Source organism: Vulpes lagopus, chromosome 21, assembly GCF_018345385.1.
Source record: "Vulpes lagopus strain Blue_001 chromosome 21, ASM1834538v1, whole genome shotgun sequence".
In the NCBI taxonomy this organism is placed as follows: Eukaryota; Metazoa; Chordata; class Mammalia; order Carnivora; family Canidae; genus Vulpes; species Vulpes lagopus.
The window spans coordinates 1,324,705-1,345,550 of record NC_054844.1 but is presented as its reverse complement, the minus strand read 5'-3'; the positions used below and the strand labels follow the sequence as shown (position 1 = coordinate 1,345,550).

The 20,846-nt window shown below is 45.8% G+C and overlaps 1 protein-coding gene across 50 annotated transcripts in view; it reads left to right on the top strand.

The window, feature by feature from the left end:
• CACNA1C (calcium voltage-gated channel subunit alpha1 C) overlaps positions 1 to 20,846 on the top strand; it is a 760,002-nt gene that overhangs the window by 656,025 nt on the left and 83,131 nt on the right. For all 50 annotated transcript variants that reach the window (XM_041735639.1, XM_041735630.1, XM_041735636.1 and 47 more), the window contains 7 exons: positions 1,770 to 1,857; positions 8,915 to 9,022; positions 10,067 to 10,119; positions 10,444 to 10,590; positions 12,005 to 12,206; positions 13,814 to 13,972; positions 14,561 to 14,671. In XM_041735639.1, coding sequence (XP_041591573.1) covers positions 1,770 to 1,857; positions 8,915 to 9,022; positions 10,067 to 10,119; positions 10,444 to 10,590; positions 12,005 to 12,206; positions 13,814 to 13,972; positions 14,561 to 14,671 — 868 coding nt within the window. The remainder of the gene's footprint in view (positions 1 to 1,769; positions 1,858 to 8,914; positions 9,023 to 10,066; positions 10,120 to 10,443; positions 10,591 to 12,004; positions 12,207 to 13,813; positions 13,973 to 14,560; positions 14,672 to 20,846) is intronic.

Below are 20,846 nucleotides of genomic sequence, written 5' to 3'. Positions count from 1 at the left end.
ACTGTATAGTGGAATTACCTGAGTAGTTTCAGGGAACACATTTGCCCCGGATCCCTCTCCCCAAGTTTTTATTTAGTTGGTCTAGGGGTACAGGCTGGGACTTTAAGAATTCTAAAAGCTCTCCAGGTGACTCCATTATACAGCCAAGGTTGCCAATTTGCTCATATTTAAAAGGACCTGATTACTAGTTTTTCCCATGTTCTATCTGCTGCTAATGTTAACCCTCCCCTTCAGCTTCGAAGCACTTTTACATGCATATTCTTCTACACTCCTCGCAAAACAAAAACAAAAACCTATAAGGCAGACAGGGCAGGGGGCTGTTACCACCATTTTATAGACAGGAAAATGGAGGTTCAGGACATGAGATTTACCCAAGGTCATACCAATGGCACAAGAAAGGGGTCTTAAGTCTCTCTTTCCAAGGATGTTTTCGTGGTAAGCCTAAAAAGAGTGGACATTGGACATGAGGAGTGAGACCCTTTCTGTGATCATCAGTTGTATCAGCTGTCTGCCTGGGAGCCCACAAGTCTAGATTCTAATCCCAGCCCTATCACTAAATTACTATTTAACTGTGAACCAAGAACCTCCCCTCTCCTTTTAGTCTGTGCCTTCCCCACCTACCTCCAACCTTAAAAATCCCTTCCATTGCCATTCAGTGCAAACAGACTCCCTCCCTGAGACACTGGGATAACTAGGAATGCCCTTTGAGCCCTTTGGAATAAAAGAGCCATGAAAAAAAAAAAAAGCCATGAACTAGAGAAATCAGATCTTTCTACCAGCTCCCTCTTGAGCACATTATCCTAACCTCATGTAGAATGAAATCAGCATTTGCTGATGTGTCATACATTTTTTAGGTCCCAAGGTGGGTACGAGAATCTCCAAAAGCTTGAGAAGATATCTCAATCAGATGGGTAGTGTGTAAGATAGACCCTACCTGGGTCGGGTTGATGAATAACTGCAGAAACCATGTAGGCTTCCTGCTGAGTGGTTTGTGGGGAGAACTGCACCCTGGTGCCTCATTTCCACTGGCAAACAGCAAAAGCCTGAAGCTCCCAGAAATTTTGGCCAGGCCCTAGCATCCAGGTGTGTGGAACCTGCTGTGTAGAATCCATTCCTTCAAGTCCTAAGTGTTCTATGAACCAGTGGGTTTTATATGCATACATAAAGGGCGACTACCTAGGGACACATGTTTAGAGATAACACCAGAATATCCTCTCCCACACCCATCACCTCCAGCCAACAAGATCTGAAACTCCATCACCTGTATAGCATTTCTTCAAGTTCAGTGATGTCTTCATCAGACTTAGTAACAAAGCTACCATTTATTCAGCTCATAATATGTGCCCAGCACACTGCTAGATGATGCAGGTATGTTTCCTCATTTAATCCCTGCAACAACCTTATGAGACCCACTTTACAGATGAAAAACTAGGGTTCAGAAAAGTTAGGAAATTTATCCTCGGTGAATTGACTGTTAAGTGGCAGAGCTGGGGTTTCTCTTTTCTAAAGCTCCCCTGAGTAGCCCATTATATTGCTAATGATTCATGGTAAACATATTATTCATATTATTTACATACCAACAAGAAGTCCCAAGCAAGTTCCAGGCTCTTCTAGGGGCTGGCGAATAGTCCCAGGATGAGAAAGTTCCCAAAACAGACTTAATACTTTCTCAAGTTTACCTGGGTTCAGCCTGTCAACATACTCCCTCACCACATGATTTCCTGCTCCACTAAAACAGCTTACTCTCGTGCCCTGTTTCCCTCTCCCAGGTCCAGTGCAATCAATGTGGTGAAGATTTTACGAGTTTTGCGAGTCCTCAGGCCCCTGAGGGCCATCAACAGGGCCAAGGGACTAAAGGTGAGAAGCATGGGCCTTGGTGGGAAGCCATCAGCACAGCAAGCATCTATCTGGCTATGGGTTGGTGGAAATTAAGCAACAGGATGGGGAGGCTGGAGGGAGGAAAAATGGCCAGGGCAGGTGGCTGCTGTGTTGGAGCCTGGACTCTCCTGCCTATACCACCAGTTCCACTTCACGGAGAAAAAGAACAAGGACAGGCAGCCAGTCACTTAAAATCAGAACTTCTAAGCAGGGAGAGAGGGGCAAGATGGCGGAGGAGTAGGGTCTCCAGGTCACCTGTCCTCAGCAAATTACCTAGAAAACCATCCAATCATCCTGAAAACCTACGAATTCGGCCTGAGATTTAAAGAGAGACCAGCTGGAACGCTCCAGTGAGAAGAGTTCGCGCTTCTATCAAGGTAGGAAGACGGGGAAAAAGAACTAAAGACACAAAAGGCCTCCGAGGGGGAGGGGCCCGCGAGGAGCCGGGCTGAGGCCGGGGCGAGTGTCCCCAGGACAGGAGAGCCCCGTCCCGGAGGAGCAGGAGCTGCACCAACCTTCCCCGCGGAAAGGGGCTCCCCGGGGAATTGGAGCAGGATCCCCAGAAAGGCGGGGATGCCCTCGGGCTCCCGGGGACAGTAACAGAGGAACTGCGCCCCGGAGAGTGCGCCGAGCTCCCTAAGGGCTGCAGCGCTCGGCGGGACCCGGAGCAGCTCGGAGGGGCTCGGGCGGCGGCTCCGCGGAGGGGGCTGCGCGGCTCCGGGAACAGCTCGGCGGCAGCGGCTCGGGCGGAGGAAGAAGCTCCGCGCGGAGGGGGCTGCGCGGCTCCGGGAACAGCTCGGAGGGGCTCGGGCGGCGGCTCCGCGGAGGGGGCTGCGCGGCTCCGGGAACAGCTCAGCGGCGGCGGCTCGCGCGGAGGAAGAAGCTCCGCGGAGGGGGCTGCGCGGCTCCGGGAACAGCTCGGAGAGGCTCGGGCGGCGGCTCCGCGGAGGGGGCTGCACCGCCGGGAGCGCGAATCCAACAGCGCAGGCCCCGGAGCACAGGGCGCCGGGACACAGCCCAGGATCCGGCCTCCCCCGGGACAGGCAGAGGCCGGGAGGGCCCAGGACAGCAAGGACGCTCCTGCCTGGAACTGAGCAGATCAGCGGCCCCGCCCCGGAGCCCCCAGGCCCTGCAGAAGGAGAGCCCCGGAGCTACTGCGGGGGCTGACTCCAGGGTCCCAGAGCTGCCCCCCGCCACTGTGGCTTCCTCCTGGGGCCTCACGGGGTGAACAACCCCCACCGAGCCCTGCACCAGGCAGGGGCAGAGCAGCTCCCCCAAGTGCCAACACCTGAGAATCAGCACAGCAGGCCCCTCCCCCAGAAGACCAGCGAGACGGACCAGTTCCAAGGGAAGTCAAGGGACTTAAACTACACAGAATCGGAAGATACTCCCCCGTGGTTTTTTTTTTGTTTTTTGTTTTTTTGTTTTTGTTTTTGTTTTTTTTTTGTTTTTTTTTTTTTGTTTTGTTTTGTGCTTTTTTTTCTCTCTTTCTTCTTGATTTCTGATTGCTTCCCCCACCCCCCCTTTTTTCTTTTTTCTCCTTTCTTTCTTTTTCTTTCTTTTTCTTCTCTTTTCCCCTATTTTTTTCTTCTTTCTCTTTTTTCTTTTTCTCTTTTCTTTCCTTCTCTCTCTTTTTCTCCTTTTCCCAATACAACTTGTTTTTGGCCACTCTGCACTGAGCAAAATGACTAGAAGGAAAACCCCTCAAAAAAAGGAATCAGAAACAGCCCACTCTCCCACAGAGTTACAAAATATGGATTACAATTCAATGTCAGAAAGCCAATTCAGAAGCACTATTTTACAGCTACTGGTGGCTCTAGAAAAAACCATAAAGGACTCAAGAGACTTCATGACTGCAGAATTTAGATCTAATCAGGCAGAAATTAAAAATCAATTAAATGAGATGCAATCCAAGCTAGAAGTCCTAACGACGAGGCTTGACGAGGTGGAAGAACGAGTGAGTGACATAGAAGACAAGTTGATGGCAAAGAGGGAAACTGAGGAAAAAAGAGACAGGCAATTAAAAGACCATGAGGATAGATTAAGGGAAATAAATGATAGCCTGAGGAAGAAAAACCTACGTTTAATTGGGGTTCCCGAGGGCGCGGAAAGGGACAGAGGGCCAGAATATGTATTTGAACAAATCCTAGCTGAAAACTTTCCGAATCTGGGAAGGGAAACAGGCATTCAGATCCAGGAAATAGAGAGATCCCCCCCTAAAATCAACAAAAACCGTTCAACACCTCGACATTTAATAGTGAAGCTTGCAAATTCCAAAGATAAGGAGAAGATCCTTAAAGCAGCAAGAGAAAAAAAGTCCCTGACTTTTATGGGGAGGAATATTAGGGTAACAGCAGACCTCTCCACAGAGACCTGGCAGGCCAGAAAGGGCTGGCAGGATATATTCAGGGTCCTAAATGAAAAGAACATGCAACCAAGAATACTTTACCCCGCAAGGCTTTCATTCAAAATGGAAGGAGAGATAAAGAGCTTCCAAGACAGGCAGGAACTGAAAGAATATGTAACCTCCAAACCAGCTCTGCAAGAAATTTTAAGGGGGACTCTTAAAATTCCCCTTTAAGAAGAAGTTCAGTGGAACAATCCACAAAAACAAGGACTGAATAGATATGATGACACTAAACTCATATCTATCAATAGTAACTCTGAATGTGAACGGGCTTAATGACCCCATCAAAAGGCGCAGGGTTTCAGACTGGATAAAAAAGCAGGACCCATCTATTTGCTGTCTACAAGAGACTCATTTTAGACAGAAGGACACCTACAACCTGAAAATAAAAGGTTGGAGAACCATTTACCATTCAAATGGTCCTCAAAAGAAAGCAGGGGTTGCCATCCTTATATCAGATAAATTAAAATTTACCCCGAAGACTATAGTGAGAGATGAAGAGGGACACTATCTCATACTCAAAGGATCTATCCAACAAGAGGACTTAACAATCCTCAATATATATGCCCCGAATGTGGCAGCTGCCAAATATTTAAACCAATTAATAACCAAACTCAAGAAATACCTTGATAATAATACACTTATACTTGGTGACTTCAATCTAGCTCTTTCTACCCTGGATAGGTCTTCTAAGCACAATATCTCCAAAGAAACGAGAGCTTTAAATGATACACTGGACCAGATGGATTTCACAGATATCTACAGAACTTTACATCCAAACTCAACTGAATACACATTCTTCTCAAGTGCACATGGAACTTTCTCCAGAATAGACCACATACTGGGTCACAAATCGGGTCTGAACCGATACCAAAAGATCGGGATAGTCCCCTGTATATTCTCAGACCATAATGCCTTGAAATTAGAACTTAATCACAACAAGAAATATGGAAGGACCACAAACACGTGGAGGTTAAGGACCATCCTGCTAAAAGATGAAAAGGTCAACCAGGAAATTAAGGAAGAATTAAAAAGATTCATGGAAACTAATGAAAATGAAGATACAACCGTTCAAAATCTTTGGGATGCAGCAAAAGCAGTCCTGAGGGGGAAATACATCGCAATACAAGCATACATTCAAAAACTGGAAAGATCTCAAATTCAAAAGCTCACCTTACACATAAAGGAACTAGAGAAAAAGCAACAAATAGACCCCACCCCCAGCAGAAGAAGAGAGTTAATTAAAATTCGAGCAGAACTCAATGATATCGAGACCAAAAGAACTGTGGAACAGATCAACAGAACCAGGAGTTGGTTCTTTGAAAGAATTAATAAGATAGATAAACCATTAGCCAACCTTATTAAAAAGAAGAGAGAGAAGACTCAAATTAATAAAATCATGAATGAGAAAGGGGACATCACTACCAACACCAAGGAAATACAAACGATTTTAAAAACATATTATGAACAGCTGTATGCCAATAAATTAGGAAATCTAGAAGAAATGGACGCATTCCTGGAAAGCCACAAACTACCAAAACTGGAGCAGGAAGAAATAGAAAACCTGAACAGGCCAATAACCAGGGAGGAAATTGAAGCAGTCATCAAAAACCTCCCAAGACACAAGAGTCCAGGGCCAGATGGCTTCCCAGGGGAATTCTATCAAACGTTTAAAGAAGAAATCATACCTATTCTACTAAAGCTGTTTGGAAAGATAGAAAGAGATGGAGTACTTCCAAATTCGTTCTATGAGGCCAGCATCACCTTAATTCCGAAACCAGACAAAGACCCCACCAAAAAGGAGAATTACAGACCAATATCCCTGATGAACATGGATGCAAAAATTCTCAACAAGATACTAGCCAATAGGATCCAACAACACATTAAGAAAATTATTCACCATGACCAAGTAGGATTTATCCCTGGGACACAAGGCTGGTTCAACACTCGTAAAACCATCAATGTGATTCATCATATCAGCAAGAGAAAAACCAAGAACCATATGATACTCTCATTAGATGCAGAGAAAGCATTTGACAAAATACAGCATCCATTCCTGATCAAAACCCTTCAGAGTGTTGGGATAGAGGGAACTTTCCTCGACATCTTAAAAGCCATCTACGAAAAGCCCACAGCAAATATCATTCTCAATGGGGAAGCACTGGGAGCCTTTCCCCTAAGATCAGGAACAAGACAGGGATGTCCACTCTCACCACTGCTGTTCAACATAGTTCTGGAAGTCCTCGCCTCAGCAATCAGACAACAAAAAGACATTAAAGGCATTCAAATTGGCAAAGAAGAAGTCAAACTCTCCCTCTTCGCCGATGACATGATACTCTACATAGAAAACCCAAAAGCCTCCACCCCCAGATTGCTAGAACTCATACAGCAATTTGGTAGCGTGGCAGGATACAAAATCAATGCCCAGAAATCAATGGCATTTCTATACACTAACAATGAGACTGAAGAAAGAGAAATTAAGGAGTCAATCCCATTTACAATTGCACCCAAAAGCATAAGATACCTAGGAATAAACCTAACCAAAGAGGTAAAAGATCTATACCCTAAAAACTATAGAACACTTCTGAAAGAAATTGAGGAAGACACAAAGAGATGGAAAAATATTCCATGCTCATGGATTGGCAGAATTAATATTGTAAAAATGTCAATGTTACCCAGGGCAATTTATACGTTTAATGCAATCCCTATCAAAATACCATGGACTTTCTTCAGAGAGTTAGAACAAATTATTTTTAGATTTGTGTGGAATCAGAAAAGACCCCGAATAGCCAGGGGAATTTTAAAAAAGAAAACCTTAGCTGGGGGCATCACAATGCCAGATTTCAGGTTGTATTACAAAGCTGTGGTCATCAAGACAGTGTGGTACTGGCACAAAAACAGACACATAGATCAATGGAACAGAATAGAGAACCCAGAAGTGGACCCTGAAATGTACGGCCATCTAATATTCGATAAAGGAGGAAAGACTATCCATTGGAAGAAAGACAGTCTCTTCAATAAATGGTGCTGGGAAAATTGGACATCCACATGCAGAAGAATGAAACTGGACCACTCTCTTTCAACCATACACAAAGATAAACTCAAAATGGATGAGAGATCTAAATGTGAGACAAGATTCCATCAAAATCCTAGAGGAGAACACAGGCAACACCCTTTTTGAACTTGGCCACAGTAACTTCTTGCAAGATACATCCACGAAGGCAAAAGAAACAAAAGCAAAAATGAACTATCGGGACTTCATCAAGATAAGAAGCTTTTGCACAGCAAAGGATACAGTCAACAAAACTAAAAGACAACCTACAGAATGGGAGAAGATATTTGCAAATGACATATCAGATAAAGGGCTAGTTTCCAAAATCTATAAAGAACTTATTAAACTCAACACCAAAGAAACAAACAATCCAATCATGAAATGGGCAAAAGACATGAAGAGAAATCTCACAGAGGAAGACATGGACATGGCCAACATGCACATGAGAAAATGCTCTGCATCACTTGCCATCAGGGAAATACAAATCAAAACCACAATGAGATACCACCTCACACCAGTGAGAATGGGGAAAATTAACAAGGCAGGAAACAACAAATGTTGGAGAGGATGCGGAGAAAAGGGAACCCTCTTACACTGTTGGTGGGAATGTGAACTGGTGCAGCCACTCTGGAAAACTGTGTGGAGGTTCCTCAAAGAGTTAAAAATAGACCTGCCCTACGACCCAGCAATTGCACTGTTGGGGATTTACCCCAAAGATTCAGATGCAATGAAACGTCGGGACACCTGCACCCCGATGTTTCTATCAGCAATGGCCACAATAGCCAAACTGTGGAAGGAGCCTCGGTGTCCATCGAAAGATGAATGGATAAAGAAGATGTGGTTTATGTATACAATGGAATATTACTCAGCAATTAGAAACGACAAATACGCACCATTTGCTTCAACGTGGATGGAACTGGAGGGTATTATGCTGAGTGAAATAAGTCAATCGGAGAAGGACAAACAGTGTATGTTCTCATTCATTTGGGGAATATGAATAATAGTGAAAGGGAATATAAAGGAAGGGAAAAGAAATGTTGGGAAATATCAGGAAGGGAGACAGAACATAAAGACTCCTAACTCTGGGAAACGAACTAGGGGTGGTGGAAGGGGAGGAGGGCGGGTGTTGGAGGGGAATGGGTGACGGGCACTGAGGTGGACACTTGACGGGATGAGCACTGGGTGTTTTTCTGTATGTTGGTAAATTAAACACCAATAAAAGTTAAAAAAAAAAAAAAAGAACTTCTAAGCAAAACTCTCACAAAAAGGAGATACACACACAAGCCCAGGGCCGCACGTAATGAAGAGGTCCCCATGCTTCTACTCCTATAAAATGGGAAGCTAGCAGGGCTTTTGTCCATGGAGTCACCTAGAACCCATCAGGGGACTTTGAATTCCATTGGATTCCATCATTATGTGAACCTGAGAAGGTACTTTGCCTGTTTGAATCCAATTTTCCCTCTTGTGGCAAAGGGGCTGCTCATGCAAACTCCTCAGAAAGGCTCGTCGCTTGGCTAAAGGAAGCTCAAGCTTCCTTCAATGCAGGCACTCCTGAAACTCTTCTCTTCCCACTGCAGCACGTGGTACAGTGCGTGTTCGTCGCCATCCGGACCATCGGGAACATCGTGATTGTCACCACACTGCTTCAATTCATGTTCGCCTGCATTGGGGTCCAGCTTTTCAAGGTAATATCTTGGCTCTGATCTGTGCTCCTGCTTCCATCCCCTCCTGTCAGTGTTCCTGAGGAAGAGAGCTGACAGATACAACAAAAAGAGGACAGCGGCCCGGATCAGACTTGGGATGAGCGGAACCTCAACCTTTCTCTCAGCTTAGCCCAGGGAAAGAGGAAGAGCCTAGAAGGAGGTGCTCTCTACCAAGCCAAGGACCCTTCACCCTCACAGCACAGCCTGCCCTTCCTTCTAGCAAGAAAGGGAGAGGGACTCTTATTCTCTAAAACCTCATGTCAGTCACCTGCTTAAAACCCACAGTGGTCCCCCATTATCAACAGCATCAAATCCACCCATCTCCGCCTAGCTTTCTGAGCCCTGCATCCACCCAGGCTCTCTCTCACTGCTTCTAGACAAGGTTCCTTGGCTATTGATTTCTGCTCTTTCTGCTCAATCATTTTATTTTTGCTGTTCCCCCATCTGAAGCATTCTTCCCCCTGCCCTCTCCCACCAACCATATGAATTCCCCTGATTTCCTCCCATCTAATTTATCCTTCCAAATCCCGTTCCACTTCCACCTTCCTTGAGCCAGCCAAAAGAGTCCAGCTTTCATGGAGTAGAGTCCCCCCCCTTTTTTGTAAATTTCAGTGGTACTTGCAGCACTAAGCATCTTTATTTGCTAACTGCTTTGTATATGCGAGTCATATCTTCCTGATTAGATTCAGCTCTCCTTGCATTTTCTTTTTTTTTTAATTTTTATTTATTTATGATAGTCACACAGAGAGAGAGAGAGAGAGGCAGAGACACAGGCAGAGGGAGAAGCAGGCTCCATGCACCGGGAGCCCGACGTGGGATTCGATTCCGGGTCTCCAGGATCGCGCCCTGGGCCAAAAGCAGGCGCTAAACCACTGCGCCACCCAGGGATCCCAGATTCAGCTCTCCTTGCATTTTCATCCCAAGTTCCTAGCACAGTGCTGGGCTATAGAGATGATCACTAATCAATTTTTGACTGATTCATTGATTAATGAACATCTCCAATCACTTTGTCCTTCTGCCTTCCAGGGAAAGCTCTACACCTGTTCAGATAGTTCCAAACAGACCGAGGCGGAATGCAAGTGAGTACAAGCTGGAGGGCAGCCAGCACCGAGGCTAGTTAACTCTGGGAGGTTGGTAATTTGGCCTGAGAGGAGGGACAGCCTGTTCTTTCTGAGATGGCACTGACAGCTGGACTTTTACCCATGGGTAATTTGATCACATTGACATGACATGTAAGATTATCTATTCTTGAAAGGTATACCCACTGAAGTTCTTCCCAACGGCTAGCACTGTGGGATTTAAGTCTGGCCAGTCTCATCCCACCCACAAAGCCAGGAGTCATTGGTGGGTCACATGTGAATGGAGACGAGAGACCAGAGAATTAACTCTTCTTTCTTTTTCAGGGGTAACTACATCACATACAAGGACGGGGAGGTTGACCACCCCATCATCCAACCCCGCAGCTGGGAGAACAGCAAGTTTGACTTTGACAATGTTCTGGCAGCCATGATGGCCCTTTTTACCGTCTCTACCTTTGAAGGGTGGCCAGAGTGAGTATACAAATCAAGTCCTGTCCACTCTGCTATAAGAGGCCAAGACATTCCCTAATGTTTATTACTGTCCACACTCCTTCCCAGAGGTCATACTTACCTGTGTCCTTCCTAAGCAATGAGGTTTTATTCTAGAACAAGCCTCGTACCATAGTCATTGCTGAAACATAGACCCTTCTTTTTCTAGAAGATGTCAACATTTCAGAAAGTCCAGCCAAAAGTGAGCTGCTTTTAACTCCCCTTCTCTACCTCAGAGTAAGCCACAATTATAGGGGTCTTTGTCATTACTCTCATGGCATCTAGGAGTGGAGTGAGTTTGTCCACTAGATTACCAGTGAGTTTCTCCCTGGATTACCATAGAATTCAAGATTACTACTCCCAACATGCACTTAATGTGGGTAGAAATGACAGAGATATTTGTTTTTTAGACTCTTCCCCAATCTCCTTAGAAAAAAAAAAAACTTGCCTATAATTACAGTGAGAAGTAAGAAAGGGATGGAAGCCTGAGTCTGAATTCCTCTGCAGAGATAATGCCTCAATCAGCCAGGCTGGCCTTTTATACTGCATCACCTCTACTAGACAGCTTGTCCATCGGTGTTCCATATATCTTGTATAGACACCTGCTTCCCCATGCCCTCTACCTGCTGTATTCCAGGGAAATTATTGTTGAAAAGTTAGAAAATTCTAAATATTTCTAAGTCAGTAATACCACATGGATCTGAGATGAGAGTCACCATTCTTATGTGGAAAATATAGATAGTACCTAGAGAATAACAGAATAGTGTAGAGAATAACAAAGGAAAGAGAGGAGATAATCCCTGTCCATGAAGAGAAACAAACGTAATGGGCACATAGTCCAGGCCCAAACAAATGGCATACATATGTAACCTACCTAAGTATGAATCCAAACCATTGTTGATAATCTGAATAATCCTGGGTCACTTTTCATCTAGTATTTTTATCTAAATGGATATTTGCTCTCAGATAGATTTATTTTAAGTTCACTGTAACATCCTCTGAGTCTATGCCAGTTTGCAAAGCTATTTCAATATTTACTAATGTTTCCAGTATTTGAAGTCAATGTCCATGACTCATTTTACATTAAAATAATTCTTGACAGTTTCAGAACACCCTCATATACATTATGTCAACCACCCTGTAAGGTAGGAAAATTAGGAATTATTGTCTTCATTTTATAGATGAAGAATCTGAGGCTCAGAGAGGCTTATTTGCTCATGGTCCCATACCAGTAAGTGGCAGAGCTAGGCCTTGAACTCAGATCTTCTTACTCCCAGCCTAGAACTGTTTCCAGCTCCCCTGATCCAAGGATCCCTAAGAGAACAGTGGTGCCATCGTTCCACAGAGGTGACACTGCTTCTCTGCTTCCCTCTGTGGGGCCTGTCTCCTCCTGCAGGCTGCTGTACCGCTCCATCGACTCCCACACAGAAGACAAGGGCCCCATCTACAACTACCGTGTGGAGATCTCCATCTTTTTCATCATCTACATCATCATCATTGCCTTCTTCATGATGAACATCTTCGTGGGTTTCGTTATCGTCACCTTCCAGGAGCAGGGGGAGCAGGAATACAAGAACTGTGAGCTGGACAAGAACCAGGTAGCTTTCTAGGAAGGAGAGGAACAGGTGCCAGGGCAGTGGGGAGCAGGGCTAGGTGAGAAATGACAGCATTTGGCAGCTTGTGGCCCACCCAGAAGAGAAGCTGTAGTCAGAGAAGAGATCTCCATGCAGATACTAAGATCATCTGTCCATTCCTCAATGAGGGAATAGGGCTGTCAGTCTTCTGTAGAGCCCAGACAAAAGAAATGCAAATGCCTGCAGATCCTGGATCTGGCAAGTGCATTCAGCCACCAAATATTTGTTAAGCATCTACTTAAGGGACTCTATGATAGATTCTGTGGAGAAAAAAACCTCATGCCCTATGTCTCAGAAGTTGACAAGTCAGAAAGTTGCCCACGTGGGTTGGCACACTGATAATGAAGAAAGAAACTAGAATGATGAGGGAGTGAGAGTTTCAGGGATGGGGAAGAGAAGGGCTTCAGAAAACCACTAGTAAATGGTTCCTTAAGTAAAACACAAAAGCCTGTGCATGAGGTGGGGACAAGAAAGAGGCTTACATAGGAATGATATGGTAATGACAGTATTGTAAGATATTCTGTTGGCCTATAAGAAAGAGCTGGCAACTCCATCAGTGAGGAATGAAGCTATTACAGGGGCTGCAGCATATGGTCACTGACATCACTTCCCCAACTAGGCTCTCTGATGTGAAGAGTCAGGGGGAACTATATTCCTGTCCATAAGTGACTTAAGATCTTGTATGGGAAGGCACATGGCACAAGACACACAGCACTACACCAGTTAGGCAAGCTGGACCCCTCATGGGTTTTGATGTCAACCTCTTGGGTTTAGACTCATCATTCTTGCTGCTGTATTGCCTTCGGGTTGGAAGTGAGATGGGAAAGAAGGGGGCCAAATAGAAAGTGTAGATGAGAGTTGATTAGAGCCTGATCTACTGTCAGGTTAATGATAATGGTGGTAGGCAGAATAAGAGGAAATAAAATTGGTCAGGCCTACAGATTGGATGAGGAGGCTGAGGGTAAATGAAAAGACTAGAGTGACCCCCCAGTTTCTGATGTGGGAATCTGGGCCTGGTACAGAGAAATGAGTTGGATATGTGCTGGATTCCCAGGAATCTAGCTAGCTCAAGATCTACCCCCATCCTTGAACTATGTCTTCTGATATGTGGACATATAGGTAAATAAGGAAGATTGACTTAGGACAGGAAGGAAAGGAAAAGCTGAGAAGTGCTCACCCCTCAAGGAGAGTCTATGGCATAGGAAAAAATCAATGGGAAGACCAACTGTCCATCATTCAGTAAGTATTTATCAAATGCCAACTAAGTGTCAGCAGTATACCAGGCATTACCAAGTTGAAAAAAGGAGACACAAACCTCTTGACTAAATCTTGGTAAGGAGACTGACTAGAGGTGATTCTTTCTCTGACTGAGGGAGTGATATAGGGGGAAAAAAAGTCCAAATAACATCGCAGACCTGTAAATGAGCCAGAGAAATAGATTATTTCTGTGACTCCCTAGGTGTGTGGTTTCATCCACATCCTACCTCCTCTGCCATCTCCACACATATCTTCCAGGTTACTAACCCCCTCTCTTCATTCCCACCCCACCCCTCCTCCTGCCTCCCTCCCAGCGACAGTGCGTGGAATATGCCCTCAAGGCCCGGCCCCTGCGGAGGTACATCCCCAAGAACCAGCACCAGTACAAAGTGTGGTATGTGGTCAACTCCACCTACTTTGAATACCTGATGTTCGTCCTCATCCTGCTCAACACCATCTGCTTGGCCATGCAGGTCAGTCTGAGGGGGTCCCTAGATCCATGATCCCTGTAGGAGGGAGAATGCTAGGGAAGGATATGAAGTGTAGAAGAGCTGCATGGCTGTCTCCAGAGTGTCACCTTCTTGTTGGCCAAGAGGGGGGAAAAAACAGAACAAGTGTCCCTTCTCAAGGATGTGCTCCTCTCTGGGAACTTATAAGAGAATCCATAGAGGCCTGGGTTAATAAAATGTTAAGAGTGAGGGAAATGGAGAACACAGGGGGAGCTTGAAGAGTTTGTTATTATGAGGCATGTTTATAGAGATTGATTCTATATCCACCTGTCTTCAGGGAGGTCAACTTGTGCTTGAGCTCTCTTGAGAACTGGAAGTCTCCAAAAAGTTGTCATAACCAGTCAAAGCAGGAACACAGAACTCTGCCAACATGTGTTTTCAGAGCTAGCAGAAAAGGGAAGAATTTTCAGGATTTCCTGAGTCCAGCTGGCTGCCCATGGAGATGAAAATGGCCTTCCAGGGCTTGGTTCAAGGAAGATCTCTGTTGAGAGGAGGGTGGCAAGGAGTAGGGCTGTCCCTGCCTCATTTTCACAGTCCTTCCCCTCCCCTCAGCACTATGGCCAGAGCTGCCTATTCAAAATTGCCATGAACATCCTCAACATGCTCTTCACTGGCCTCTTCACCGTGGAGATGATTCTGAAGCTCATTGCCTTCAAACCCAAGGTAGGCCTCTGAAAAAGGTGTCTGGTCTGTAGGCACTGAAGGGATAGAGAAGGGGAAGAGGAGTGCAAATACTGAAAGAAGGAGAGTGAGGGGCAGAAATAATCAATGAAAGACCCCATCTTCTTGGAAGATAATTGTTGCAACTCCTAAATCTACAGGAGTTGTACCAAAACAACCCCTTGAAATAGAGTCTCCGCTCTAGTCTGTGGCTGGGAAATATAGGAAACAGATTCCTCCCTGAGCCAAGCTTCTTCTTCCAAGGAGGCAGATGATGGTCCTTCTTCACCCCTTTCCCACCCTGTCCTCACCCTCATCCCCCAGCACATATTCTAGAAGAACTATGCCCACAGACTGGCAAGCCAAACCTCTTCACAACCAGCCCCCCAGATTCACTCAGGCTGCTGTTCTACTCTTCTCTCACTTCATCAGCCATACAGACCACTCTCATTGCAAAAGGCCCAGTCAGGGCTTCATTTGCTCAGGGCTCAGTGTTCCAGCCTATGGGGTCCTCCTGTTCATTATTCTCTTGCACTTTCCAGTACATGAAGGGCAAATGTCTGTGGTTTGCTACTTGTGAGCAATTTCTAGAAAAAAAGGCTAGGAGAAGGATTAGAACCATTGGCTGAATGAGGCAGGATAAGGAAGGTGGGATTGGCTGTCACCTTGGATTCTCTGTGCCCTTGCTAACCTGCCCCACCCCCCATTTTCCTGGGTAATGTAGGAGTAAACTGACCTGAGCATCACACACCATCTTTCACCCCTGAAGACAGGTCAGAATCATTGGCATCCATCGGCTTGGGATTCACAACACAGGCACCTACTTCTGAAGGAGGGTATAACTGCAACTCAGTGGCTCCCCTAGCTATCGCAACTCCTTTTGGAGAGCAATGAGAAGGAAAGCGTTTGTTCTAAAATAATTATATGGTAATAGACTTGAGGAAACCTCTCTTGCTTTTTGAGCGTTCTCTCCCCCTCCTTTACTGTTTTTATAGATATAACATAGATCAACAGGAGACAAAAAGAAAGGGTCCTTATCTATATATTCCATTTTTATTCAAAATTTTACTTGTCCTGGGATTAATTGGGGGAGTGCTTCTGGGCTGTTGGATCCATATTCCTTTAACAAGATGTCTATCATCTTCTTTGAATTAAAATTCAACTAACATTTCTGAATAACCTACCTTGTGCTACACGTACCTCATTCCATGTAATCCTCAAAACACCCTCAAAAGCATCCTCATTTTAGGGAAGAGGGAAGTGAAGCTCAGAGCAATTAAGTATACTATTAATTAATTACACCATTATTAAGTGGCAGAACTGGGAATAAAACCTGACTTTTTAGTTGATGTAATTTCCACCACTCCAAGCTGTTAGCAAGCATCTTCCATGCCAGGTGTTCTACTGGGTGCTTTTCAGAAAGAAGGAAACAACCTTTGAGGGACTTCAAAGATATTCTTGCAATGCTGATTCCTTCTCTCAAAGAATGCCTAGGGATCTTGGCTAATTTTCAGAGAATAAGACTCCTAATAAATGTCATTTGGTGATAACAATGGTGTTTCCTACCTCCTCCAGGGTAGTAAGTATACTCTTTTCACTTTCCATTCCAAGCCCAGTCTAATTCAGGAGCATAAATTTTGTCCTGACCTAGAAAAGACCACTGAATGTCCCTGGTCACCTTCCATAGGGACCATGGTACCTCTGCTTACCTGTGGTCCTATTCCAAACCATGTGGCCTGGCAGTACTGACAGGTTCACAGCCCACAGCAACGTGACCAGTGAGGCTGGGAATGCAGGTTCATTGCCAAGTTGAGCTTCAGTCGCAGATGACAGCCTCTAACAGGGAAACTGGCACCACTTTTACCTCATTTCATGAGACATATGGTTTAAATATTTCAGAGCCTTGAGTCATTCCACAGTTGACTCAGATGTGTCTCTCATGATGTCTGATGCAGTCTGTAGAGCCCTGCAGTGGACTTTGTGAATTATACCTCATGACCACAGAAGATATATTGGGCAAACCTGCCCTACAAAGCAAATGAAATTGATCCCTACAGGGTCCTCAGCCTCAGGTGCAAGACAACCTGCAGATCAAGAAATAAGCCATTTCCTAGGAAGTAGCTAGCTGTGGTGGTCTAAACCATAAAGTGACTGCTAGGTTCCTCAATCCCTAGTTTTCTATTGTGACAAGATAGAGTAAAATAAGAAAGACTTTTCCCAAAGAAGTACCTGGGTCCTACATGATTATGTAGGACCAAGTTGGCCAGCATGGAAAAGTCTTGGTCAGAATTGTCTGAAGGTAACTAGATAACTGGGTTGTTCTCTTAATAGTGAATTGAAATGCATCAGCAAAGACACACCAAAAAAATTAAGATATACTTTATGATAAGCACTGAAAAATATCTAATGCTTCAGAATAAATCTAACAAAAAATTACTAAGATCTCTGCAGAGAAAACTATAAAATTTCATAGAAAGGAACTAAAGAAAGCTAAGTAAGTTGAGAAATATATCGTGTTCATGAATTGGAAAACTCAGTATTATAAACATGTCCTTTCTCTTTAAACTGATCCATGGATTCTGAACATCCTAGTGAAAACTCTAGATTGGACGTTACCCAGAGTGAGAACAGCAGGAGAAAGGGAAGCCGCCAGCAAACCCTTTCTCGCTGATAGGATGACCCTGGGTGGTCCCAAGGCTGAAGCCCACTTGGGCAGCTCTGACATCACCATGGAGAGAGAGAGGCAAGAACCTGGTTCCAGAAGCAGTGCCAGTCACAGATACTCCACTGTTAACTACAGGTTTTAGTACCAGAAGGGGTGGTGATGTCACTTGGTTGCCTGGGATTTGCTGTTGACAATGACTCAGCGAGCACAATGAGGAGGGGAGGAGGGGAGGGGCTTCAGGTTTGCTCTCCTTAGCCCAGGAAGGTAGGAGTTGTCCCAGTGAAAAAGGCTCCTGACTGACTACTCTGCTCCCTGTAAACTTTCAAGTGGGTCATGAAGGGATGAAGAAGCAGGTCTGTATCTCCCTCAGGGGAGGATGCTGGAGGGGATTTGACTCTGGCAGCTCTCTGTGATCAGAGCCATGGCCTCCCCTTTCAGCTTTCTCCCAACTTGAGAATAGTCTAGAAAGGTGAAAGGTGAACAGAACCAAAGTAAAATCGCTCATTGACCTTCCTGCCACCCCAGGCTTCTTGAATAAGAGTAGCTGAAGCCTTGGGACTTACTTTCATGATGCAGGACAAATTAGGGCCCAGAGGCATTTCAAACCTAAGGGATCAAGCGAGGTCTTTGGACCAGCTCTAGCTAATAGAACTTCCTGCAATATTCCACACACGCTGTCTATAATATAGCCACCAGCCTCCTGTAGCTGTTGAGCACTTGAAATGTAGTTAGTACAGCCAAGGATTGGTTTTCAAATATATTTAATTAATTCAAAATTATATAGCCAAATGTGGCCAGCAGCTGCTATATTGGGCAGCACAGCTCTAGACACTGCTCTTTCCCATAATATTCCCAGCTTCTGCTGTCCTCTATCTTGGTTTCTTCAGCCCAGCTGCTCTGGCTGGCTTCATGAAGCCAGATGGTTTACCTCACCCTCCCACTCTCTCTCCAGCTGTTAATTTTCCACCAGAAATTGACTCATGATGGTGGAAGCCCTCTTGTCAGGGTAAGACGGTCTCTTGCTCTGGGATCTCACAGTGTGGATTTTCTCCTGACTTGGCCAATTCTCAAAGTCATCCCTTGTCACCTGCAAGTGCTGAGGTTCTTTTCCTATGGATCCTGTCCCACCAGTCTCTGAGCTACGGAAGGCCCAAAGGAAGGCAGAGAAAGTGCCGTAGCAGGTGCCATCTGGAATTAGTCTGCTGCCAGAGGTTGAATATAAGGTGTGTCCCTGGTGATCCCTGGGGCACCAGCTACTCTTGTTTCCCAGTCCATTGGACTTCAGACTAGGTTTCCTGATAGTATGTTAGTGCCCTAGTGAAAGTGACATCTGAGAGCCTTACGCCCTACCCAGTTCTTACCTGACCCAGGATGTAGAGCCTTGACCTCACATATCCCCAATGCTGGCCAGAGACTGGCTGCCTGGTAGCTTTGATGTCACTTCCAAGGGGGGTGCCAGCCTTCCAGCCACATCATCTCCCCAGCTCAGCCCTGCCTGGCCTCCTAACCTTGCCCAATGGCTTCTACTGCCAGGCTCCCACATGCCTTATAACAAGCCACCTGAACTGCCTGGGGCTGTGACTCCTGTCCCCTGCCCCCAACACAGAGAACCTGGCTAACATTTTAATAGTGTCAGCTAACAGTGGGGCAGTAATTGTGCTGCCACTATATTGTCTCTGCTTTGGGGGGCTTTTTGTGTAGTCCCTGTTATCTTTCTGGAAAGAGGACGTGAGGGCAATGAAGCCATTGCTGCTTCTTGGAGAGTAGAGAAACAGAGAGAGGGTGAGATTGGAAGCAGGGGCTGATGCTGGCAAAGAATGCAGATCCTCCTTTCCTCAGTCTGTTGTCCTGAGGAGTCCATCAGTGGCTCATGCACACTTCCTTTGGCTGGGAGCAAAGGATGAGTCATAACTAGAAGGAAGCCTGGTTAATGAGATAATTTGAGAATCAGAGCTGCTCAGGACCATGGAGGTCAAATACTTGTCAGGCCCCTCCCTATAGCCCAGCACTGGGCACAGCCTCACTATGGTCCCACCCACATGAGTAGCCACCAGGCTATGAGAAGGAAGAGACAGGAGGCTCTCAAATGGTCCTCTTAGTGATCAGCACTGTGCAGTGCCTGAGCCAGGGCCAGCCTGCTCTGCATCTTCTCCAAAGGCCACCTTCCTCTTACTGCTAATCATGCCTATACAGTGCAGGGCATCCCATGGCTTCCAGTAGTCCCCAGAGCAATCTTTTCTCTGCATACTCTGTTGTTTGTTTCATACTCTGTTGATTCTTCTCTTGGGAAGGATTGTTGGCCCTGACAAAGGTGGGCATAGGCCCTGGCAAAGGTTTGGGGATATTAGCATGATCAAGATGGAGCTAACTTTTTTCCACTGGGCTTGTGGCAAAAGGGACAGGTATGGGCTAGGTTGAGGCTCTAGGTTCGCCTATTAGCAGGCAGAAGGAAAGCTGGAATGGAGGGGTGGATGGCCCGGAAGCACTCAGAGAGAACACTTGCAAGGAAAGTCTGAAGCCCAATTTCTCAGTCTACTCTGTCAGTTCCATCCATGTCTGGAAGTTTCTTTCCTTAAAGATCCAGCATCTGGTTTCCCCTTGGCCAATAGCTTTCCACACACAGCCTGAAGAGGTCATAAAGATGCCAACTTGGGGTTCTCCAGGGGCACCCGTGCCCTCTACAAATGCAAAGGGGGCTTCTGAAGCTGAAGGTCCAGACTGTTCAGACATGGACCCACTTTTAGGCGTTGGAGGCCTGTCTTCCATAAGCAAGCTGTCCCCTGGGGAAAGGGAGCAGTGTTCTGATACTCACAAGGCAGGAAGAGAAGCTGGGAGAGCATCTTAGTGATGACACAAGCCCCAAGCCCCAAGGCAAGTAGCTTATTTGCTTTTCTGACCCCAGGAAGAGAAAACCATTTTTACCAAAAATGAGCCCTGCCTACTGTCCTACTCAGGCCAGGGTATCATATCTGGACTACAGTATTCATTAGCTTCCAAACTCAGATATGCTCGCTGTCCACCAAAGGAGGCAAGTGGTCAGGGGGTGCACTAAAGAATGGGTGCCAAAGTGTTGCCAACTCTGACAGAAACAGAGCCCAGGGAGAAAAGGACATGTGAGCCTGTGTTAGAGAAGCTGCTGATCAGCACAGGAGTTCTGTCAGCTGCCATCGAGTCCCTGAGCAACCCCCAGGGGCCCTGGGTCAGCCCGGGCAAATGGAGTGAGAAGGATGGCAGGGCCAGACTTCCTATAGATGCACCAGTGCAGCAACCAAGGAGGCAAGAAGACTCCAGACACAGGATACCATTCAGGCCTGAGCCTAGGCCTGCCCCTGGGTGATACTCCCTACCCCTGGCTAGGAGAGACTCAGATACCCCACGCTCTTCCACAGGCCAACATCTATTTCAGGACTCTTTCTCTATAGCCCAGTAATGGACCAGGAGAAGGAAGGTAGAAGTAAGATGACCAGTAGGAAAGGATGCAAACCAGGGCCATTTCCTCTTCTGGAAAGCTGA